We start from the raw sequence: 26,091 nt of genomic DNA on the forward strand, positions 1-26,091 counted from the left end.
CTTTGCAATGTTTTTCTCTTCAGGCAATTATCCAATTCCCTTTTGGAAGCCGTGATTTAAATCTGCTTCCAACAGATTTTGGACAATGCATTCCAGATACTAACCACTCTTAAGTAAAAAGATTTTTTTCCTCCTGTTTCCTCTGGGTCTTTTGCCATGCACCCTAAATGGGTATCCTTTAATTCCACCCACGGGAACAGTTTCACCCTATCTACTCTGCAGAACATTCATGATTTTGAACATCTCGATCAAATCCCTTCTCAACCTCGAAGAAGAACTGTCACAGCTTCTTCAATCTATCCATGTAACTGAAGTCTTTCATCCCTTGAACTGTTGCCATAAATGTTTTTTTACACCTTCTCTAATGTCTTCAATGTCCTTCCTGAACTGTGGTGCCTAGATTTCAACACACTGCTCCATTTGAGGAGGAAACGGTTGTTTAAATGTTAACTATAACCTCCTTCCTTTTGTACTTTATGCCTCTATTTATAAATCCCAACATCCTCCATGCCCGATTAACTTGCATTCTCAAGATGCTCTACTCTGTTCAGTGATTTATTCACAAATGTCCCCAAATCCCATTGCTCCTGCATCGCTTTTAGAATTATGTTGCTTTCCTTGTTCTTCTTCCCAAAATATATCACTTCACATTTCTCTGCATTGTGTTTTATTTGCCATATGCCCATCTGTTCCACCAGCCTGTTTATAACGTATTGAGGTCTATCACTTTCCTTCTTACTGTTCACAATACTTCAAAGCTTTGTGTTATCTGTACATTTTGTAATTATGCCTTGTACACCCAAGTCTAAGTCATTTAATATAGATCAAGAAAAACAGGTCTTCTAATACCCCTCAAGAGACCCACTGTGCCCTGCCCTTCCATCAGAGACCCGCTGTGCCCTATCCTCCAGTCCAAGACCCAGGACTATAGGGTTGAAGGAGCAGGAATTGATCTTGTGAACAAGCTGAACTCTAAATGCGCACCTAAGAAAATAGGAGTGAAAAATGTGAGTGCAAGACTTGGGCAAACATGGACTCCTACAGTAAGTTTGGGCTGTTAGGCTTTTTTTTAATAAACATTTTATTGAGGTATTTTTGGTTTGACAAGAACGACAAAATAAACAATATACATAAGTCTATAAACATAGTGCAAAAAAGTCTGCTTCCTCCCGTACAGGTCCCACCTTTATTAACCCCCTACTCTAAACTAAATTAACCCCCCCTTTCTGCTGACGTTTAATTTTCTGCAAAGTCGACGAACGGTTGCCACGGCGAACCCTAACAGTGACCCTTTCAAGGCGAACTTGATTTTCTCCAATCAAAGAAAGCTAGCCATGTCAGTTAGACAGGTTTCCGACTTTGGGGGCTTTAAGTCTCTCCAAGCTAATAATATCCGTCTCCGGGCTGTCAGGGAAGCAAAGGCCAGAACAACTGCCTCTTTCTCCTCCTGGGTTCCCGGAATTCCCGACACCCCAAAAATCGGCACTTCCGGACTCGGTGCCACCCTTGTTTTTAACACCGTGGACATGACGTTAGCAAACCCTTGCCAGAACCCTGAGCTTTGGGCATGTCCAAAACATGTGGACATGGTTCGCTGGCCCCCCGCACACCTTGCACACCTATTCTCCAACACCAAAGAACCTGCTCATCCGGGCCACTGTCATGTGAGCCCGGTGAATGACCTTGAACTGTATCATGCTAAGCCTGGCGCATGTTGTGGACGCGTTGCCTCTACTTAACGCCTCCGCCTAGAGACCATCCTCTATCTCTCCTCCTAACTCCTCTCACTTGTGCTTTAGCTCCTCAGTCTGCGTGTCCTCTGACCCCATAAGCTCCTTATAGATGTCTGAGACCTTCTCTTCTTCCACCCACACTCTGGAAACTACCCTATCTTGAATCCCCCTTGGTGGTAGGAGCGGGAAGGTTGAGACCTGTCTACGTAGGAAGTCCTACACCTGCAGGTACCTAAATTTGTTTCCCCTCGCCAATCCAAATTTCTCCTCCAGCTCCCTCAAGCTAGGAAAGCTCCTTTCTATAAACATATCCCCCAACCCCTCAATTCCTGCTTTCTGCCATTTCCGAAACCCCGTCCACCCTTCCTGGGGCAAACCGGTGGTTATTGCAGATTGGAGACCAGACCGATGATCCTTCTGCTCCCACATACTTCCTCCATTGCCCCCAAAATCTCAGGGCTGCCACCACCACGGGGCTGGTGGAGTACCATGCCGGCGGGAACGGCAGAGGTGCCGTTATCAACGCCCCCAAACTGGTACCCTTACATGAGGCTGCCTCCATACGCTCCCATGCCGACCCTCCCCCCACCACCCACTTCCTGATCATGGCTATATTCGCCGCCCAATAATAGTAACTGAAGTTCGGCAGCGCCAGCCCACCCTCACCCTGGCTCCGCTTAATCATCCCCTTTTTTATTCGCGGGGTCTTGCCCGCCAATACAAAGCCCGTGATAACTTTGTTAACCCGTTTAAAAAAGGTCCGCGGAATAAAGATGGGGAGACACTGGAACACAAACAGGAATCTCTGAAGGACCATCATCTTCATCGCCTGGACCATCCCAGCTAGTGACAATGGGAGCGAGTCCCACCTCCGAAAATCGTCCGGACCAACCCTTTCTAGCCCCTTGAGGCTCTCAGCGCAGTTGCCAGCGACTCTATAGCTAGCGCGAGCAACAGTGGGGAGAGGGGGCCCTGTCTCGCCCCCCCCCCGATGTAGTCTAAAATAACCCGATGTCGTCCTATTTGACGTACGCTCACCACAGGAGCCTGATGCAGCAACCTGACCCAGTCAATAAAGCCCCACCCAAATCCGACCGTCCCAGTACTTCACACAGATATTCCCATTCTACTCGATCAAAAACCTTCTCTGAGTCCATTGTGACCACTACCTCCACCTCCCTACCTTCTGGGGGCATCATGATCTCATTTAGCAACCTTCTTACATTGGACACCAACTGCCTTCCCTTAACGAACCCCGTCTGGTCCTCCCCAATCACGTCCGGAACACAGTCTTCAATCCTGGAGGACAAAATTTTGGCCAACAGTTTGGCGTCCACAATCAGTAGGGATATAGGCCTGTAGGACCCAGACAGCTCCGGATCCTTATCCCGCTTCAGAATCCGCAAGATCGTGGCCTGTGACATGGTCGGGGGTAGCACCCCTCTCTCCCTTGCCTCATTAAATGTCCTCATCAACAGCGGCCCCAATATCCCAGCGAACTTTTTATAGAACTCCGCTGGGTACCCATCCGGCCCAGGGGCTTTACCCGACTGCATGGCCTTCAGCCCCTCCGCTATCTCTTCGATCCGATCGGGGGCCCCAGCCCTTCTACCAGCTGCCCATCCACCTTCGGGGAAATTCAGCCCCCCTAGGAAGTGCCTCATCCCCTCTGGCCCCGGCAGGGGTTCCGACCCATACAGCCTACTATAAAACTTCTTAAATGCCTTATTCAACCCTGCTGAGTCTCCTACCAGGTTCCTGTCTCCATCCTTTACTTTCCCTATCTCCCTGGCTGCGTCCCTCTGTTGCTAACTTTGCCTTAGTTCAATTGCTCTGTTTTGTTACCTTTGCTCTTGATTCGCCAGGTATCTTTATGATACCGCCACGTGGTTCAAGTCCGAGTAATGATCAATAGTCCAATACACCGCTTAGTAAGATATAAATCAAAGCACATTTATTATACACCGTAATCACTACTCATGTACAAATTCTACGTCTAAGCTACTTCTACAGCTAACAGGCCAATACTTAACTTGGAACTGGCCCACCAGGTCAGGGAAACGAATGGCCTTTCGTTCAGGTTCTGAGCCTGCGGGATTCGAAGTTGGTACAGATTGGTAGCTAGGAGCGCCTATCTCGTAGCGAGCGTTGAAGTAAGACTTACAGTTTTGAGCGGCTGTTGAAGAGTTGAGAGAGCTGGAAGAGGTTGAAGAGAGAGCGCCTTGAACTTGGGGCTCAATTCTTATAATCCCCAGGGGCTTCCCGCCTTTCGGGGTGGGCCCTGTACCTGGTCCCAAGTGGTTGGACTTTGTCCCAATCACTTGGTTCGATTTTCTCCAATGCTGGAGCGGTTCCCTGATCGATGGGCGGTCTTGAGATGGTCGTTCACCTCCTTTTGGGTAGGCTTCTGCTGGCGCCGAAGAGTCTGATTTTGCTTTGTGTGTCTAAATGTTGCTTATTGTTCCCGGGGATTGCTCATTAGTATGCAGATGGCTGGTGTTTCGTTATGCTGATGGTTGCTGGTATCGATCTTGTCTGGCCTTTCCAGAGGTAAATGCACAGCCAACCTGCAGCTGCTCGTATTTGTCCTGTTGGCTGACTTTCCCATCAGCCTTTGCCATTTGCCATTTTAAATCGGGAGTTGGCTATTTTAAGTGGCTACACCTCTTTCTAAGCTGCTGTGCAAACATTCTGCTGACCTTCTCTCCATGCTCATAAATCGCCCCCCTAGCCTTTCTCAGCTGCTCCACCACCCTCCCTGTGGTTAACAAGCCAAACTCTGCCTGTAACTGCCGCCGTTCCCTTAAAAACCCTGCCTCTGGGGTCTCCGCATACTTCCTGTCGACCTGTAGTATCTCCTTTACCAGTTGGTCCGTCTCTCCTGTCTACCTTCTCCCTGTGGGCCCGTATCGAGATCAGCTACCCTCTAACTACCGCCTTCAATGCCTCCCAGACCACCGCTGCCGAAATCGCCCCCGTGTCATTGACCTCCAGGTAATTCTGAATACATTTCCTCAACCACCCGCACACCTCCTCGTCCGCTAAAAGCCCCACGTCTAACCTCCAGTGCAGGCGCTGATTACTGTCTTTACTAACCTGTAGGTCAACCCAGTGCGGGGCATGGTCTGAGATTGTGATCACCGAGTACCCCGTGTCCACCACCCCCGTCAGTAGAGCCCTGCTCAGAATAAAGAAATCGATCCGGGAGTACACTTTCTGCACGTGCGAGTAGAAGGAGAACTCCTTTACTCTTGGCTGCCCAAATCTCCATGGGTTCTCCCCCCCCTCCCCCCCCCCCCCCCCCCCCCATCTGCTCCATGAACCCTTTTAGCTCCTTAGCCATTGCTGGCACCCTGCCCGTTTTTGAGCTTGACCGGTCTAAACCAGGTTTAATAACTGTATTGAAGTTCCCTCCCATGACCAGTTTATGCGAATCCAGGTCCGATATCTCCCCCAGCATCCTCTTTATAAACTCCACATCGCCCCAGTTTGGCGCCTTTACATTTACTAGTACCAACTGCACCCCTTCCAATTCTCCACTGACCCTAGTGTACCGGCCTCCCTCATCCAAAACTATTCTTCCCTCCTCAAACACCACTCACTTGTTGATCAGGATCGCGACCCCTCTGGTCTTCGAGTCCAGTCCCGAGTGAAAAACCTGTCCGACCCAACCTTTCCTCAACCTAATCTGGTCAGCTACTCTAAGGTGCGTCTCCTGCAGCATTACCACATCCGCCTTCAGTCCTCTCAAATGCGCGAACAGGTGTGCCCTCTTGACTGGCCCATTGAACACTCTTACATTCCTGGTGATCAGTCCAGTTGGGGGGGCTCATCGCCCCCACCCCCCCCTTCACCGATCAGCCATCCCCTCTCTTGGGCCAGTCGCCAGCCCGCGCACCACACCTCCACCGACCCGCCCCCAGGCAGCCTCCGCCCCCCGACATCCTCACTGTCCCTCAGCAAAAGTCCCTCCCTCGTCTCTCCCCCCCCCCTCCCTAGTAACAGCACAAAATAAATCAACCCCTTTGATAAGCCTAACATCTGCTCACCCCCCACTACGTTTCAGTAAGCTAGCCCGCACAACTAGCTCGCCCCTGACGCCAGACAATCTCCCACCTATTGTTCCCTCCCCACCTCTCATACATATTCAAATGAAAAACAATCCCAACACAATTGTCTGACAGAGATTTAAAAAAAAACAAGTTGAACACCTGAGGATGTAGCAGCGCTCCAAAAGCTAGTGATGTCGAAACAAACCTGTTGGACTTTAACCTGGTGTTGTAAGACTTCTTACTGTACAATAAAAAAGGTCAGGCAAAGGATCCAGCATCTGAACAAACACACCTCCATCCCCCAACAGTGCAAATGCAAACTTTACCTCGCTCAGCTCTGCAGCTGACCCCAGATCCATACAGCAGGAATAACAAATAACGTCCGAAAAAGCAAGAAACAAGAAACCTTTTTTTTGAAAAACATAAACACGACAGCAAAATCAAGTGTTCTCAGTTCAACACCAGTCCTTTACTTTTCGCGAAGTCCAGCGTTTCCTCAGGCGACTCGAAATAGAAATGTTGCTCCTCGTGTGTGACCCTGAGGCGGGCCAGATACAACAGCCCGAACTTCACCTTTTTCTTGAAAAGGGTTGACCTGATCTGTTTAAATCCCGCTCTTCTCCTGGCCACATCCGCACTCAGGTCTTGATAGATCCGCAGGATACTGTTGTCCCGTTTGCAGCTCCGTGTCTGCTTGGCCCACTTTTCCAGATATCTGTGGAATCTCACCACCATTGCCCTCGGGGAAGGGGGGGGGGGGGGGGTGGTCCTCCCATTTGCGGCTTCCTCGCAAGCGCTCTGTGAGCCCTGTCCACCTCCAAGGGTCGGCAGAATGCCCCATCCTCCAGCAGCTTCTCGAACATTTCCGCTATGTATGCCCCAGCGTCCATTCCTTCAGATCCCTCCGGGAGTCCAACGATCCTCAAGCTCTGCCGATGGCACCTGTTCTCTAGGTCCTCCACCTTCTCCAGGAGCCTTCTCTGCTGGTCTCTTAGCATCCCCACCTTCAACTCCACCACTGTTTGATGTTCCTCCTGGTGAGCCATTGCCTTCTCTACTTTCTGGATTACCCAATCTTGGGCATCCAATCTAAGTTCCAGCTGCGAAATTGCCTCTTTAATCGGGTCCAAGCAGTCCCGCTTCTGCTTGGCGAAGCCCTCCTGGATAACTTGCATCAAATGCTCCGTTGACCGCTGGGTCGACGGGCCAGAGGTCCAGTCCTCCGCCATGCTGCCTCCTGGTGCTGCTTCAGCCCAAGCCTTCTCTGTCCTTCTATTTCTGCCTTTGCGAGCACTTCTTGTCCTCTCCGTGCACCGATGTGGGAATTCAGTTTACTTGAATTCTTGAATTCAGTGGGAATTGCCTCTGTCATCAATTTTTCAACTCTAGTCCGGTAAACAATCGGGGAGAAAGGTCCAAAAGTCCGACCCGAGCGGGAGCCACCAAATGTGCGACTTACTCCTTCATAGCCGCCACCGGAATTCGCTGGGCTGTTAGGCTTGATGGACAAAAGGAAGTCGTTAAGACAACTGATTTTTTTTGTCTCCGCCTTGATGACAAAAGTCCATGAGCTGCTTTCACTTCGAGGGTGGACGGAGCAGTAGAGAACATTTTACAAAGATGATTGTTCGTGAAGAAGAAGATGGGGTCTATCATTGCATTCCAGGATGATTCATTTTTGTCAGGGGAGAGCTGGACCTGATCATTTAAACCATTACTGGGGTGATGTATGTATTAATGTGTTACAGCTGTAGCTTGTGAGAGGTAGTGGGTATGTTTGTGATCCATGAGAACATTTCTGCAGTAAGTGCCTGCAAATTCAAAGAAATTTTAATGCCCTGAGTTAATGAGCTGGAGTTCAAGCTTTGGACATTATGATGCACCAGGGAAGGGGAAAGTTACCTGGATGGTTTCTTCCAGGAGGCAGTCACATCCCTTGTGCTGGGTTGTCCAGATTGTGTCCTTGGTCAGGGACAGTTGGCTGTGCCTCCTGAGAGAGGCAGGTATTGGGCTCAAGAAGCTGGCAATGGAGAAGCCTCAGCCCTTGCATTTGGTGTGAGGTTCTTGGAGCTTGTGTGGGTGAGAGCAGAGTCTGCAGGGAGCATGCGCAACCTAACAACAGCGCATAGTATAGGGGACCAATTAAGTGGAGAAAGCAAAAAATAAATGTTGTTGTAGTAGGGAACAGTATGGCTATGGGGACAGACACTGCTCTGTGCAGCTGAGTGTGAACTCCGATAGCTGTGTTGCCCACCTGGCGCCGGCTTTAAGTATATCTCGGCTGGAGAACTACTTGGAGTGGGTATGGAAGGGTCCAGTTGTCATGGTCCATGTGAATGTCAGTGACATAGATAGGATCATTAAGGAATTCTGCTGAGGGAATGTGAGCAGTTCTGGACTAAATTAAAAAGCAGGATTACAAAGCTAATAACTTGTGACTTAGTACCTGAGCGTGAGGAAATTGGCATAGGGTATACAAGATCAGAGTTGAATCTATGGCTTAAAGATTGACCTGGGAAAAATGGGTTTTAATTCATGGGACACGCACCACTACTGGGGAAAGGGGAAGCTGGGACCAATCTGGCGAATCGTACAACCAGGACAGTGGGGGGGGGGGGGTTAAACTAAATAGTGTGTAGGTTGGGGAGGGGGCGAAGTTCACGAGGGGTGATTTGGAAAGTTAAAGTGAAAGGACATGGTAATAATGCAGGGTAATGCTGTGGGTAATGATAACCAGAGTATGACAGCAAGGAACAGAGTGTACAATCATAAGAATACATCGGCAAATAAAGTCAGGTTGTGGAAAAATGGTAAAACAACCATTAAAGAATGAACGGCTCTTATTTAAATGCATTCAAAATTAGTTGTAAGGTGGATGAATTGGCAGCACAATTAGAAATAAATGAATATGATATGATAGATAATACAGAGACATGGTTGCAAAGTGACCGTGGCTGGGACCTGATATTTTAGGGTATTTGACATTTTAGAAGTACTGGTAGAAAATAAAAGGAGCTGGGGTTTCTTTGTTACACAAGGATGTGACCAGTACAGTAGAGAGAAATGACCTTGGTTCGGAAGATCAAAATGGAGAATCAATTTGGCTGGAGAAAAGGAAGAAGTCTCTTATAGGCCCCGCTGACAGTGGCTACACTGCAGGACAGAATATAAATCAATAGAAACATTTTTAGTACCCAATTATTTTTTCCAATTAAGGGGCAATTGTGCCCATTAGAGCCCCCCCCCCCCCCCCCCCCCCACCATTTCACATGCCAAACCCAGGCCTCTCAAACCCAGTTCCCCTCACTGGCACCTACCAGCCTGGCCCCTGCAATCACCTGGATTTATTTCTCGGTTGGGCTCCTCTTCATTGGAGCTGCCTGTAGTCCTTTCAGTAGCCACCACTCCTGCTTGATAGTGCTGGTACTACAGAGCTGCCAGCTATGTGATTGACTCACAAAGGCAGAACTTTCTCCCAAGATAGGGGCAGAAGTCTCACCTTAAAGCAATTAACACTGCTCCCAGTGTTAAATTGCTGCAGGGCATCCATCAGTATGATGGGGCGGCCCACCACCGAGTCCTTACAGGGGGGCAGCGTCCATTAACTTTAGCTTACGTGCATGCATTCCATTTAGACTTGACTTTTCCAAAGAAATCCTGGCTGGTCTCCCAAATTCTGCCTTCTGTAAACTTGATGTTATCGAAAACTCTGCTGTCTGTTTCTTAACTCATACCAAGTCCTATTCATCAATCAACTCTATGCGCGGCCTACATTGGCTACCAGTCAAGAAACCTCTTGCTTTTAATATTCTCTTTATTCAGCAATGGTAATGCCATTGAATGTCATGGGGTGATGGTTAGATTCTCTCTTGTTGGAGATGGTCATTGCCTGGCACTTGTGTGGGTGCATGTTACTTGCCACTTATCAGCCCAAGCCTGGGTCTTGCTGCATATGCTTCAGTATCTGAGGAATCATGAATGGAGCTGAACACTGCAATCATCAGCAAACATCCCCACTTCTGACCTTATGGTGGAGGTAAGGCGGCCTTTGATGAAGCAGCTGAAGATATTTTGGCCTAAGTCATTGTCCTGAGGCACTCACGTAGCCATGTCCATGGGCTGGGAGAGTGGGGAGTAATCCAACAACATTCAAGAAGTTCAAAACCATCTAGGAAAAACAGCCCACTTGATTAAAATCTCATTTTATCATCTTCAACATTTGCTCCCTCCACCAACTGTGCACTGTGGCTTATATGTGTATGATCTACAAGATGCAATGCAGTAACTTGCCAAGGCTCCCTTAACAGCACCTCCCAATCCCATGACTAATCAAGATCCTGGGACTCCCTAATAGCATTGCAGGATGACTTGCTCCACAATGACTTTAGTGGCTCACTGCCACTTCTCAAGGGCAATTAGTGGGCAATAAATGCTCCCTTTTGCCAACACTGCCCATATCCTGTGAATGATTTTTAAAAAATAAGTCACAGAATTTTGTGCAAAAGCCCCATGCGTCTCTCTTTTGCACCCTGTTTAAAATTATACTATTTAACTTGTAATGTATTTTTGTTCTTCCCCTCGAAATATTTCATCTCCTACCTTTCTGCTTTGAATTTAATCTGTCCCATATCTGCCCATTTCCCCAGACTATGGCCTGTTGAAGTCCATTATTATTTTCTTCATTGTTTATTAAATATCCATGTTTTGTCATCTACAAATTTCAAAATTGTGTCCTGTACCCCAAAGTCCAAGTTGTTACTGTTTTTCAAAAACAACAGTGGTCTTGGTACTAAACCCTAGCGGATACCTCTGTCTCCATCCAGACTGATCAACAGTCAATTGTGAATGAAATGAAAATAAAATGTCGCCACAGCCATAGAGGACTAGAAGCTACTCTCCCCTTTGAGAGAGAACTTAGTGGTGGTGATTTAACCTGAGGGTCACCACACCTCAGAGTGAAGGGCAAGCTTGAGAAGGTGGAGCCATCATGAATAACCGCGGCCATTACGGAACTGTTGGAGCGCAGCCATGTAAAACGCTAGAACTCTACCTCAGCATGATTATTAGTGGGACGCTGAAATCCACCAAGTTTAGAATGACTCCCAATCCTGTCTGATATCCTTTTTCTTTTTAAAGAGTACCCAGTTTTTTTCCCAATGAAGGGGCAATTTAGCGTGGCCAATTCATCTACCCTGCACATCTTTGGGTTGTGGGGATGAAACCCCCGCAGACATGGGGAGAATGTGCAAACTCCACACGGACAGTAACCCGGGGCCGGGATCGAACCTGGGTCCTCAGTGCCGTGAGGCAGCAATGCTAACCACTGCGCCACTTTGCCGCCCCGATATCCCACATCCTGGCGTGTGCTAGAAGGCAAACATGCAGACCATGTTTAACTGTATTCAAGACTACCCAAAACTGCCAATCCTTGAATACCTTCAGAACCCACTGAATATGCTAATCAAGTTCGCAAATCTTTCTTTAGTTCTGGGAATGCTTTGAGCAATGCACCTTTTGCCGAAAAGGACAAATCGTGCAACCTCTGGGATGACACTAATATCAGCAACAGTGGCCTGATGAGTGATCTAAGTATAGTTTCCAGGGTTCAACCTATCTGAAAAAGTCTACACTCGCCAGGATCCACATTCTTCATAAAAAGCAATCACATCTCTATGAATTAAATTTCATTTAAATTCATAGGGTTGCATAGTGGTTAGCACTGCTGTATCACAGCGCCAGGGACCCGGTGTCAATTTCAACCTTTGGTGACTGTCTGTGTTGAGTTTGCACATTATCTCCATGTCTGTGTGGGTTTCCTCTGGGTGCTCCGGTTTCCTCCCAGTCCAAAGATGTGCAGGTTAGGTAGATTGGCCATGCTAAATTGCCCCTTAGTGTCCAAAGGTTGCCTAAATTGCTCAAAGGTTAGGTGGGGCTATAGGGTTACAGGGATAGGGTGGCAAAGTGGCCTAGGTAGGGTGCTCTTTGAGGGTCGGTGTACACTCGATGGGTCGAATGGCCGCCTTCTGCACTGTAGAAATTCCATGATAGCCCAGCATGCAACTCTGGCCACCGGAATCAGAATTTTCACTATAGGAATCAAGGCAATCTGCCTCACAATATACATTGCTGTGACTTGGCTGTCCATCCATCTGTTTTCTATTCCTTGGCCAATTTTGTATCCATGCTTCTGCCCTTTTTTAGCCCAGAAACCTGGGGCGTCATTCTCCGACCCCCCGCCGGGTGGGCCGAAGTCCCGCCCAGAAATTGCCTGTCCCGCCGGCGTAAATCAAACCTGGTATTTACCGGCGGGACCAGGCGGCGTGGGCGGGCTCCGGGGTCCGGGGGGGGGCGCGGGGCGATCTGACCCCGGGGGGTGCCCCCACGGTGGCCTGGCCCGCGATCGGGGCCCACCGATCCGCGGGCGGGCCTGTGCCGTGGGGGCACTCTTTCCCTTCCGCCTCCGCCACGGCCTCCACCATGGCGGAGGCGGAAGGGACTCCCCCCACTGCGCATGCGCGGGAAACTGACAGCGCCCGCTGACGCTCCCGTGCATGCGCCAGGAAACTGACAGCGGCCGCTGACGCTCCCGCGCATGCGCCGCATTTCCGCGCCAGCTGGCGGGGCAACAAACGCCATTTCCGCCAGCTGGCGGGGCGGAAATCCCTCCGGCGTCGGCCTCGCCCCTCAATGTCGGGGCTAGGCCGCCAAAGATGCGGAGCATTCCGCACCTTTGGGCCGGCGCGATGCCCGTCTGATTGGCGCCGTTTTTGGCGCCAGTCGGCGGACATCGTGCCGTTGGGGGAGAATTTCGCCCCTAATGTTTGTTAATAAGCCTGAGAAGTGGCGTTTTATGAAATGCCTTATGAAAGTCCATATACACAGCGTTAACTGCATTGCCCCCATCCACTCTTTCTATTACATCATCAAAAATTCAACATCAAAATAGTTCAACACGATTTAGTCCAATGTGTTAATTTTCTTCTGAATTATTATTTCAAAAACTTCTCTACCCACCAACATTAAACTGACTTGGCTGTAATTGCTTTTTTTGATCATTCGTATCATTTGCAATCCTCCTATCCTTTAGTGCCACTCCTGTATCTAAAAAGGATTGCAAAATTGAAGCCAGCACATCATAATTTCTGTCCTTACTTTCAAAATACAATTGAGCATCCCACACAAATCAGGTTACTTATCCATTTTAAGTACTGCTCCTTTATCAATTTTTATCTCATCCAGTATCCCATAAATTGTTGGTCTCTCAATGAAACTTGCTGTGATGACCTATTGATTGCAAAACATCTGTGAGAATATTTTCATACATTTTTTTTAAATAAATATTTTATTGAAAATTTTTGGTCAACCAACACAGTACATTGTGCATCCTTTACACAATATTATAACAACACAAATAACAATGACCTATTTTATAAACAAAAAATGAATAAATAATAAATAACAAAAATGAAAACTAGCCCTAATTGGCAACTGCCTTATCACAAGTAACACTCTCCAAAAATATAATTTAACAGTCCAATATATAATTATCTGTCGCAACGACCTATACATATTATACAATATATATTAACAACCCTGAGAGTCCTTCTGGTTCCTCCCCCCCCCCCCCCCCCCCCCCGATCCTGGGCTGCTGCTGCTGCCTTTTTTCCATTCCATCTATCTTTCTGCGAGGTATTCGACGAACGGTTGCCACCGCCTGGTGAACCCTTGAGCCGACCCCCTTAGAACGAACTTAATCCGCTCTAGCTTTATAAACCCTGCCATGTCATTTATCCAGGTCTCCACCCCCGGGGGCTTGGCTTCTTTCCACATTAACAATATCCTGCGCCGGGCTACTAGGGACGCAAAGGCCAAAACATCGGCCTCTCTCGCCTCCTGCACTCCCGGCTCTTGTGCAACCCCAAATATAGCCAACCCCCAGCTTGGTTCGACCCGGACCCCCACTACTTTTGAAAGCACCTTTGTCACCCCCATCCAAAACCCATGTAGTGCCGGGCATGACCAAAACATATGGGTATGATTCGCTGGGCTTCTCGAGCACCTCGCACACCTATCCTCCACCCCAAAAAATTTACTGAGCCGTGCTCCAGTCATATGCGCCCTGTGTAATACCTTAAACTGAATCAGGCTTAGCCTGGCACACGAGGACGACGAGTTTACCCTGCTTAGGGCATCTGCCCACAGCCCCTCCTCGATCTCCTCCCCCAGCTCTTCTTCCCATTTCCCTTTTAGTTCATCTACCATAGTCTCCCCTTCGTCCCTCATTTCCCTATATATATCTGACACCTTACCATCCCCCACCCATGTCTTTGAGATCACTCTGTCCTGCATCTCTTGTGTCGGGAGCTGCGGGAATTCCCTCACCTGTTGCCTCGCAAAAGCCCTCAGTTGCATATACCTGAATGCATTCCCTTGGGGCAACCCATATTTCTCGGTCAGCGCTCCCAGACTCGCGAACTTCCCATCCACAAACCGATCTTTCAGTTGCGTTATTCCTGCTCTTTGCCACATTCCATATCCCCCATCCATTCCCCCCGGGGCAAACCTATGGTTGTTTCTTATCGGGGACCCCCCCAAGGCTTCAGTCTTTCCCCTATGCCGTCTCCACTGTCCCCAAATCTTCAGTGTAGCCACCGCCACCGGGCTTGTGGTGTAGTTCCTCGGTGAGAACGGCAATGGGGCTGTCACCATAGCCTGTAGGCTAGTCCCCCTACAGGACGCCCTCTCTAATCTCTTCCATGCCGCTCCCTCCTCCTCTCCCATCCACTTACTCACCATTGAAATATTAGCGGCCCAATAATACTCAGGCTCGGTAGTGCCAGCCCCCCCTATCCCTGCTACGCTGTACGAATCCCTTCCTCACTCTCGGGGTCTTCCCGGCCCACACAAAACCCATGATGCTCTTTTCAATCCTTTTAAAAAAAAAAAAAGCCTTCGTGATCACCACCGGGAGGCACTGAAACACAAAGAGGAATCTCGGGAGGACCACCATCTTAACTGCCTGCACCCTCCCTGCCAGTGACAGGGATACCATATCCCATCTCTTGAAATCCTCCTCCATTTGTTCCACCAACCGCGTTAAATTTAACCTATGCAATGTGCCCCAATTCTTGGCTATCTGGATCCCCAGGTAACGAAAGTCCCTTGTTACCTTCCTCAACGGTAGGTCCTCTATTTCTCTACTCTGCTCCCCTGGATGCACCACAAAGAACTCACTTTTCCCCATGTCCAATTTATACCCTGAAAAATCCGCAAACTCCCCAAGTATCCGCATTATTTCTGGCATCCCCTCCGCCGGGTCTGCCACGTATAGTAGCAAATCGTCCGCATACAAAGATACCCGGTGTTCTTCTCCTCCTCTAAGTACTCCCCTCCACTTCTTGGAACCCCTCAACGCTATCGCCAGGGGCTCAATCGCCAGTGCAAACAATAATGGGGACAGAGGGCATCCCTGCCTTGTCCCTCTATGGAGCCGAAAATATGCAGATCCCCGTCCATTCGTGACCACGCTCGCCATCGGGGCCCTATACAACAGCTGCACCCATCTAACATACCCCTCTCCAAAACCAAATCTCCTCAACACCTCCCACAAATAATCCCACTCCACTCTATCAAATGCTTTCTCGGCATCCATCGCCACTACTATCTCCGTTTCCCCCTCTGGTGGGGCCATCATCATTACCCCTAACAGCCTCCGTATATTCGTGTTCAGCTGTCTCCCCTTCACAAACCCAGTTTGGTCCTCGTGGACCACCCCCGGGACACATTCCTCTATTCTCATTGCCATTACCTTTCCAGGATCTTGGCATCTACATTTAGGAGGGAAATAGGTCTATAGGATCCGCATTGTAGCGGGTCCTTTTCCTTCTTTAAGAGAAGCGATATCGTTGCTTCAGACATAGTCGGAGGCAGTTGTCCCCTTTCCTTTGCCTCATTAAAGGTTCTCGTCAATACCGGGGCGAGCAAGTCCACATATTTTCTATAGAATTCGACTGGGAATCCATCCGGTCCCGGGGCCTTTCCCGCCTGCATGCTCCTAATTCCTTTCACCACTTCTTCTACCTCGATCTGTGCTCCCAGTCCCACCCTTTCCTGCTCTTCCACCTTGGGAAATTCCAGCCGATCCAAGAAGCCCATCATTCTCTCCCTCCCATCCGGGGGTTGAGCTTCATATAATTTTTTATAAAATGTCTTGAACACTCCATTCACTCTCTCCGCTCCCCGCTCCATCTCTCCTTCCTCATCCCTCACTCCCCCTATTTCCCTCGCTGCTCCCCTTTTCCTCAATTGGTGTGCTAGCAACCTGCTCGCCTTCTCCCCATATTCGTACTGTACACCCTGTGCCTTCCTCCATTGTGCCTCTGCAGTGCCCGTAGTCAGCAAGTCAAATTCTACATGTAGCCTTTGCCTTTCCCTGTACAGTCCCTCCTCCGGTGCTTCCGCATATTGTCTGTCCACCCTCAAAAGTTCTTGCAGTAACCGCTCCCGTTCCTTGCTCTCCTGCTTCCCTTTATGTGCCCTTATTGATATCAGCTTTTTTCTAACCACCGCCTTCAGCGCCTCCCAGACCACTCCCACCTGGACCTCCCCATTATCATTGAGTTCCAAGTACTTTTCAATGCACCCCCTCACCCTTAGACACACCCCCTCATCGGTCATTAGTCCCATGTCCATTCTCCAGGGTGGGCGCCCTCCTGTTTCCTCCCCTATCTCCAAGTCTACCCAGTGTGGAGCGTGATCCGAAATGACTATAGCCGTATACTCCGTTCCCCTCACCTTCGGGATCAACGCCCTTCCCAGCACAAAAAAGTCTATTCGCGAGTAGACTTTATGGACATAGGAGAAAAACGAGAACTCCTTACTCCTAGGTCTGCTAAATCTCCACTGGTCTACACCTCCCATCTGCTCCATAAAATCTTTTGTACCTTGGCTGCTGCCGGCCTCCTTCCAGTCCTGGACTTCGACCTATCCAGCCCTGGTTCCAACACCGTATTAAAATCTCCCCCCATTATCAGCTTTCCCATCTCTAGGTCCGGAATGCGTCCTAGCATCCGCCTCATAAAATTGGCATCATCCCAGTTCGGGGCATATAAGTTTACCAAAACCACCGTCTCCCCCTGTAGTTTGCCACTCACCATCACGTATCTGCCCCCGTTATCCGCCACTATAGTCTTTGCCTCGAACATTACCCGCTTCCCCACTAATATAGCCACCCCCCTGTTTTTCGCATCGAGCCCCGAATGGAACACCTGCCCCACCCATCCTTTGCGTAGCCTGGTCTATCAGTTTCAGGTGCGTTTCCTGTGACATAACCACATCTGCCTTAAGTTTCTTCAGGTGTGCGAGTACCCGTGCCCTCTTTATCGGCCCGTTCAGCCCTCTCACGTTCCACATGATCAGCCGGGTTGGGGGGCTTCCTACCCCCCCCCCCCCCCCCTTGTCGATTAGCCATCCCCTTTTTCCAGCTCCTCACCCGGTTCCCACGCAGCTGTATCTCCCCAGGCGGTGCCTCCCCTCCCATACCAGCTCCCCCCTCTCCCCAGCAGCAGCAACCCAGTAATTCCCCCCTCCCATCCCACCCCCCCCCCCCCCCCGCTAGATCCCCCGCTAGCGTAATTACTCCCCCCATGTTGCTCCCAGAAGTCAGCAAACTCTGGCCGACCTCGGCTTCCCCCCGTGACCTCGGCTCGCACCGTGCGACGCCCCCTCCTTCCTGCTTCTCTATTCCCGCCATGATTATCATAGCGCGGGAACCAAGCCCGCGCTTCTCCCTTGGCCCCGGCCCCAATGGCCAACGCCCCATCTCCTCCACCTCCCCTCCTCCCCCCATCACCACATGTGGAAGAGAGAAAAGTTACCACATCGCAGAATTAGTACATAAAACTCCTTTTTTCCCCCCTTTTTAGCCCCCCACATTCGCCCCACCACTTTGTTCAAACATTCTTTTTAATAACCCGCTCATTCCAGTTTTTCTTCCACAATAAAAGTCCACGCTTCATCCGCCGTCTCAAAGTAGTGGTGCCTCCCTCGATATGTGACCCACAGTCTTGCCGGTTGCAGCATTCCAAATTTTATCTTTTTATGAAGCACCGCCTTGGCCCGATTAAAGCTCGCCCTCCTTCTCGCCACCTCCGCACTCCAGTCTTGATAAACGCGGATCACCGCGTTCTCCCATTTACTGCTCCGAGTTTTCTTTGCCCATCTAAGGACCATTTCTCTATCCTTAAAACGGAGGAATCTCACCACTATGGCTCTGGGAATTTCTCCTGCTCTCGGTCCTCGCGCCATCACTCGGTATGCTCCCTCCACCTCCAACGGACCCGCCGGGGCCTCCGCTCCCATTGACGAGTGCAGCATCGTGCTCACATATGCCCCGATGTCCGCTCCCTCCGCACCTTCAGGAAGACCAAGAATCCTCAGGTTGTTCCTCCTTGCGTTGTTCTCCAGTGCCTCCAACCTTTCCACACATCGTTTCTGATGTGCCTCATGCGTCTCCGTCTTCACCACCAGACCCTGTATGTCGTCCTCATTCTCAGCTGCCTTTGCCTTCACGACCCGAAGCTCCCGCTCCTGGGTCTTTTGTTCCTCCTTTAGCCCTTCGATCGCCTGTAGTATCAGGGCCAACAACTCTTTCTTCATTTCCTTTTTGAGCTCTTCCACACAGCATTTCAAGAACTCTTGTTCAGGGCCCCATGTTAAACTGCCACCTTCAGACGCCATCTTGGTTTTTGCTTGCCTTCCTTGCCGCTGTTCTAAAGGATCCACTGCAATCCGGCCACTTTCTCCTTTTTTCATCCGTATCCAGGGGGGATTCCCTTCTGGTTTACCGCACAGTGTTTTTAGCCGTCAAAATTGCCGTTGGGGCTCCTAGCAAGAGCCCAAAAGTCCGTTTCACCGGGAGCTGCCGAAACGTGCAACTCAGCTGGTCATCGCCGCACCCGGAAGTCTGAATATTTTCATACATTAATAGCTTGGAGTATAACAAAAATAAGTCTCCACCTTGTCACTGTCAGCAAAATATGGATGCGCAATAGAATATAAAAGAAAAATATTGAAAGGACGACAAGTTGTAACAGTTTCGGTGTTAAGAACTGCAATGCACTGCAGATTCACTTTAATAATTTCTGCTCAAGTGGTAGAAATTGAGTAGAAATTAGTTATGCAATTTGATCTATTTAAAAAAAATCTTTTATAGGTACAGACCATTAATTACTCGGGAGATGATATTCGCATTGGAACAGCTAATGGAATGTTATGGACAACTCAGAAGGTAAATCTATAGAGTATTTTTTGATAATTAACTTGTGTGAGATTTACTTTGTGGAAAGATACACATGATCTGACCACAATGTTTTCTGAATGAGTACTGAAAGATTTATTAATGCTGTAGTAGTACAGAAACTATGAACTCTGCATGAAAAGAAAGGAAATTAAAACATCATAATTTGTACTGTCACTATGTTAGAGACAAGCGCATCATTATCCTTTTTAAAAAAAAAAATTTAGAGTATCCAATTCATTTTTTCCAATTAAGGGGCAATTTAGTGTGGCCAATCCATCTACCCTGCACATCTTTTGGGTTGTGGGGGCGAAACTCTCTCAAACACGGAGAATGTGCAAACTCCACACGGACAGTGACCCAGAGCCGGGATCGAACTTGGGATCTCGCCGCCATGAGGCAGCAGTGCTAACCACTGTGCCACCGTGCTGCCCTGCAAATCATTATCCTGATAAGCATAGGAATGGATCAATGGAGTTGCATGGAGGGTATAGTGGCATCCATGGAGTAGATAGCTACAGGTTCTGGCCTCACTCCACTCTACTTCTTTCTCTGAGCCATGTCATGTCAGAGGCGCTATGATCTCTTCCAGAGGAAGAGAACATTGAAGCGGATAGTTCATATGAAGAGTCTGTGTCATTTCTGAGACCAGATCCAGGATGCATTGGTAAGGACTAGTCATACATCTCTTCAGTGCAGGCAAGCAGTTCCATTGGTCTTTTGTAATAAGAATGAAAACTGATGGAAAATCTCATCTGATCAGGTAGCATCTGTGAAGAGAAACAGTTAACATTTCGGGTTAATAACCTTGTTATATTACGTTAAATAGTTTCTTCAGATTTTCTTGTACCATTTATGTTAGTAGTTTTTATTTTGGCTTCTTTGCGAAGTGCTGTCAAAGATGCCCATATCTTTGATTTCCAAAGTTACTGATAAAATGAGAACTTGCATGCTGCTTTACATCTCCTGACATGCTCAAATGTGCATCATGTTGATATTTGAGGAGTAGCCACTTCAGTAAAATTAACCAGCCCAGTTAAGCAATTTGAGGACTGGCATGGTGGTCTACTGTCTGCTGGCCTTAATAGGTTTGGCAGTTTGAACCCAGTTCATATTGGGCATGGGCATAATGCAAAAAAAAAAGGAGGGAGGGTATTTTGTCAACAGTGTGCTGTTCCCCATGGCGTAAGCAGAAGTGGAATGCTTTTTCTGATCTATTGCCTTTTGCCGTTTCCGACGCTACAAGTGCTGGTGGCATGTGGGGCAAAAGTGAAATCTCACGGCTGGGGATGGTTTTCAGTGGTGAATCCCCTGTCTGCTGACAATCCTGCAGCTACAGGTGTGCTATCAAAGAGCCTCCTGGTCAAGCAGGGAGGCTCCGCATAATGTCCAAATGTTCCACACAACCTCATTGCCATTATTATAAGACTTTAGTGTGCAAAGATGGCACATGTATTTTTCACAATTAAATTACACTTATAAATATTTAACATTACATTGGTTTCACTTTAGTCATGGTTTCACTTCATTCATATGTGCGTCATCATTATTTGTTATGGCTAGCTGAGTCAGAGAGCTAAACGTACTGGTCCGCCTCATGATTGGCACAGATTGATTGTCACAGGTGAGTTAGGGTCCGTTACTGTGGAAGGAGCAATGTTCTGATTTTTCTTTTGTTCACTCTTTATTGAATGCTCATGTTGGTGCTTGTTATACTTGCCACTCTTTGGGGCATGGCTGAACTTGCAGACTCCACTGACCCACCTTTCTATGCATTATAAAGGACATTCCAGCCCAAGAGAATGCTCAGCAGGGATAGATGGACTGCCAGCCAACACCCTGAGATGGCCACATATTTGGGCAGTACAGACGCTGCCCTTTAGACCCCTCATTTCCTGAACCTTGATTGACTGTTCCCATCACCACTCCTTCACAACACACAGGGCACCAGGCCCCTTTCATTTCACTCCTCATGCCCTGACCCTATTGTAGATCGCTCTTCCACTCCACATTCCACATTCTCGACTCCATTCCACAGCACCCCCCCCCCCCCCCCCCCCCCCCACCTCACCACTGACTCAACCTTGCCAGTCCCGAGCCTCCATGCAAACTACCATCCTCCTCTTCTACTCCCTCGTGCTGTAGAATTAAACAAGCAAAACTGATGACCTTGCCCAAAACTGCACAAAGCAGACTGATGCACACCACCTTTAAGCAAACGTGAACTGGGTGGCACGAGATTGTTATGCACCGCTGACTTTATCCTGAAGGTAGGACATAATTAAATAGATTTTTCGCTAATGGGTATTCATGGCAAACGTACTACAAGTATGAACCTGCCACAAGCCTGAGGCAGGGCTAGACAGGGTGCAAATATGCCACTGACTTTACTACTGTAACTCTGCCACTGGGAAATCGAAATTTCACATCCACTCTTGCAGGCTCCATAAAATCCCTCTCATAGTCTCCAATTCAGCATTCATTAGTAAATTAATTGAAAATCAATTGAAAATCAATTGGAAAGGCTGGAGGGTAGTCAATGTTGGGAAAAGCATGATGGTGTAACAGAGAATTATCATCTAAGGTGCGTTGGGGCAGCACTGGGGCGCAGTGGGTTAGCCCTGCTGCCTCAAGTCGCCGAGGTCCCAGGTTCGATCCCGGCTCTGGATCACTGTCCGTGTGGAGTTTGCACATTCACCCCATGTTTGCGTGGGTTTCGCCCCCACAACCCAAAGATGTGCAGGCTAGGTGGATTGGCCATGCTACATTGCCCCTTAATTGGAAAAAATGAATTGGGTACTCTAAATTTACAAAAATAAAAATCTAAGGTGCGTTGAGGTGTCGCCTAGAAATGTATGATGACGACTGTGGATCCTAAAATGGGAAGTGACCACTACTGAAATCACTCATTTTTTATTTTGAAAAAATGAAAAATGGAATGAAGATAGAGGTATCAGGTGGAATTCTTCCCAAAAGAATTACCTGTCATTTGGGTGGCATGGCGGCACAGTGGTTGGCTCAATGGCACAGTGGTTAGCAGTGCTGCATGCGCCGTTGAGGACCCGGGTTCAATCCTGGCCCTGCGTCACTGGCTGTGTAGAGTTTGCACATTCTCCCCGTGTCTGCGTGGATTTAACCCCCACAACCCAAAGATGTGCAGGTTAGGTGAATTGGCCACGCAAAATTGCCCCTTAATTGGAAAAAAATAATTGGGTACTCTAAATTTTAAAAAATATATTTTTTAAAGAATTACCTGACATTTCAGGCATGACAATCGGTGTGAATCATGCCGGCCGTTCCGATGCGATTCCGATCGCAGTCCTCTGAACATTAATCTTTTCTTTAAGAGGGGGCATGATTTGCACAGGCATTGGGAGGGGTGGTGCTTAAAGAAGCCCAGCTTCACATAAATCTAAGATCTCAAAGTGACAGTAAAGGCAACTCCCTCACCCCCACCAACATTTGCAGTCTCAGGGCTTCAGTGCCTCCACCCACCCCCAATTGCTGGTGATCGACAACCTGTAATGTTGCCAAATGTCCGCCTTCATGCTCCCCTTTTCAGGCCCCAGCCCTGGCAATGCCAACCTGGTGTTGCCGGGGGGTGCCATTCAGGCAGTGCTAGGGGCACTGTCCAGCAATGTCTCCGACTACCCAAGGGGCCTACTGCATGATCAGAGCGCCCCAGCACAAATCCCCTTTGATCGAGACGAGTAGATATTCCCATCAACTTCACATTGCTTTGGCAGGCGGGAAAATAACAGGAGCCAGGAGAATTTGGCTTAAAGCCAATTCTGAATAAATTATTGCTGCTTAATACAGCTTTTAATATGCTAATCTGACTCACGCCCAGCTGCAGCAGGCGGGGAGCATTGTGCACTGTTCGGTGCCCAGCACAGATTCTGTTTCTGGCCTCTCCCACTATTTTCCGACATAGTGGGATTTGCACTGGTGCAACGCAGCCGGTAAATGCACCCATCATTTTGAGATGTAGAGTTTACCAGTTGCCTTCCACAATTGCAGGTAGCATAAAGAATCTTAAGAAACTAAAACAAAAATAGTCCACTCTAGTATCTTTCATTTTAGTCGTACATCAACTCTTCCCCATTAAATTCCTGTTTTAAAAAGAATACTTGGCGTTACTTAATATGTACAAAAACAGGCCATTTGCCTCAACTGGCTCATGCTGTGGTTTGTGCTCCACACAAATTTCCTCCAACCAAAGAGAAAATTCTGGAAAATCTCAGCAGATCTGATAGCATCTGTAGGGAGAGAAAAGAGCTTACGTTTCGAGTCCAGATGACCCTTTGTCAAAGCCCAACTTCCTCCAACCCTCTTCAGGTGATGCTATCACCATAAACTTCTATTCTTTTTCCTTCACATGTTTATCAAGTTTCCTTTAAATTCATCCATTAAATTCTCATTCCTAGTCCAATGTGTTGGACATTCTAACCAGTCTCTGGGTAAAGTTGGTTGTCCTGATTTCCCAAAGGGATCTCTTAATGACTATATTTAAGGTCTCATCAAATGAAATGTTTTCTTTGTTTACCCTTTCATAATCTTAACAAACTTTATTAAGACCATAAGACCATAAGACATAGGAGTGGAAGTAAGGCCATTCGGCCCATCGAGTCCACTCCACCATTCAATCATGGCTGATTTCAACTCCATTTACCCGCTCTCTCTCCATAGCCCTTAATTCCTCGAGAAATCAAGAATTTATCAACTTCTGTCTTAAAGACACTCAACGTCCCAGCCTCCACCGCCCTCTGTGGCAATGAATTCCACAGACCCACCACTCTCTGGCTGAAGAAATTTCTCATCTCTGTTCTAAAGTGACTCCCTTTTATTCTAAGGCTGTGCCCCCGGGTCCTAGTCTCCCCTGTTAATGGAAACAACTTCCCTACATCCACCCTATCTAAGCCATTCATTATCTTGTAAGTTTCTATTAGATCTCCCCTCAACCTCCTAAACTCCAATGAATATAATCCCAGGATCCTCTGACGTTCATCGTCTGTTAGGCCTACCATTCCTGGGATCATCCATGTGAATCTCCGCTGGACCCGCTCCAGTGCCAGTATGTCCTTCCTGTGGTGTGGGGCCCAAAATTGCTCACAGTATTCTAAATGGGGCCTAACTAATGCTTTATAAAGCTTCAGAAGTACATCCCTGCTTTTATATTCCAAGCCTCTTGAGATGAATGACAACATTGCATTTGCTTTCTTAATTACGGACTCAACCTGCAAGTTTACCTTTAGAGAATCCTGGACTAGGACTCCCAAGTCCCTTTGCACTTCAGCATTATGAATTTTGTCACCGTTTAGAAAATAGTCCACGCCTCTATTCTTTTTTCCAAAGTGCAAGACCTCGCACTTGCCCACGTTGAATTTCATCAGCCATTTCTTGGACCACTCTCCTAAACTGTCTAAATCTTTCTGCAGCCTCCCCACCTCCTCCATACTACCTGCCCCTCCACCTATCTTTGTATCATCGGCAAACTTAGCCAGAATGCCCTCAGTCCCGTCATCTAGATCGTTAATATATAAAGAGAACAGCTGTGGCCCCAACACTGAACCCTGCGGGACACCACTCGTCACCGGTTGCCATTCCGAAAAAGAACCTTTTATCCCAACTCTCTGCCTTCTGCCTGACAGCCAGTCGTCAATCCATGTTAGTACCTTGCCTCGAATACAATGTGGGCCCTTATTTTACTCAGCAGTCTCCTGTGAGGCACCTTATCAAAGGCCTTTTGGAAGTCAAGATGGATAACATCCATTGGCTCTCCTTGGTCTAACCTATTTGTTATCTCTTCAAAGAACTCTAACAGGTTTGTCAGGCAAGACCTCCCCTTACTAAATCCATGCTGACTTGTCCTAATCCGACCCTGCCCTTCCAAGAATTTAGAAATCTCATCCTTAACAATGGATTCTAGAATCTTGCCAACAACCGAGGTTAGGCTAATTGGCCTATAATTTTCCATCTTTTTCCTGTTCCCTTCTTGAACAGGGGGGTTACAACAGCGATTTTCCAATCCTCTGGGACTTTCCCTGACTCCAGTGACTTTTGAAACATCATCACCAACGCCTCCACTATTTCTTCAGCTATCTCCTTTAGAACTTTAGGATGTAGCCCATCTGGGCCCGGAGATTTATCAATTTTTAGACCTCTTAGTTTCTCTAGCACTTTCCCCTTTGTGATGGCTACCATATTCAACTCTGTCCCCTGACTCTCCGGAATTGTTGGGATATTACTCATGTCTTCTACTGTGAAGACCGAGGCAAAGTACTTATTCAGTTCCTCGGCTATTTCCTTGTCTCCCATCACAAAATTACCAGCGTCATTTTGGAGCGGCCCAATGTCAACTTTTGCCTCCCGTTTGTTTTTAATGTATTTAAAGAAACTTTTACTATCATTCCTAATGTTACTGGCTAGCCTACCTTCATATTTGATCCTCTCTTTCCTTATCTCTCTCTTTGTTATCCTCTGTTTGTTTTTGTAGCCTTCCCAATCTTCTGACTTCCCACTACTCTTTGCCACATTATAGGCTTTCTCTTTTGCTTTGATGCATTCCCTAACTTCCTTTGTCAGCCATGGCTGCCTAATTCCCCCCTCTGATAACCTTTCTTTTCTTTGGGATGAACCTCTGTACTGTGTCCTCAATTACTCCCAGAAACTCCTGCCATTGCTGTTCTACTGTCTTTCCCACTAGGCTCTGCTCCCAGTCGATTTTCGTCAGTTCCTCCCTCATGCCCCTGTAGTTACCTTTATTTAACTGTAACACCTTTACATCTGATTCTACCTTCTTTCTTTCAAATTGGAGATTGAATTCGACCATATTATGATCACTGCCTCCTAAGTGCTCCCTTACTTTAAGATCTTTAATCAAGTCTGGCTCATTACATAACACTAAGTCCAGAATGGCCTGTCCCCTCGTGGGCTCCATCACAAGCTGTTCCTAAAAGCCCTCCTGTAAACATTCAATGAATTCCCTTTCCTTGGGTCCACTGGCAGT

General features: G+C 48.0%; 1 protein-coding gene across 1 annotated transcript in view; it reads left to right on the plus strand.

Annotated features, from left to right (window-relative positions):
- Positions 1-26,091, plus strand: part of kdm1b (lysine demethylase 1B) — a 274,704-nt gene that overhangs the window by 196,513 nt on the left and 52,100 nt on the right. The window contains exon 15 of the mRNA XM_072510250.1: positions 18,999-19,073. Within this exon, the coding sequence (XP_072366351.1) occupies positions 18,999-19,073 (75 nt within the window). The remainder of the gene's footprint in view (positions 1-18,998; positions 19,074-26,091) is intronic.

The sequence above is a fragment of the Scyliorhinus torazame genome, chromosome 6, assembly GCF_047496885.1.
Source record: "Scyliorhinus torazame isolate Kashiwa2021f chromosome 6, sScyTor2.1, whole genome shotgun sequence".
In the NCBI taxonomy this organism is placed as follows: domain Eukaryota; kingdom Metazoa; phylum Chordata; class Chondrichthyes; order Carcharhiniformes; family Scyliorhinidae; genus Scyliorhinus; species Scyliorhinus torazame.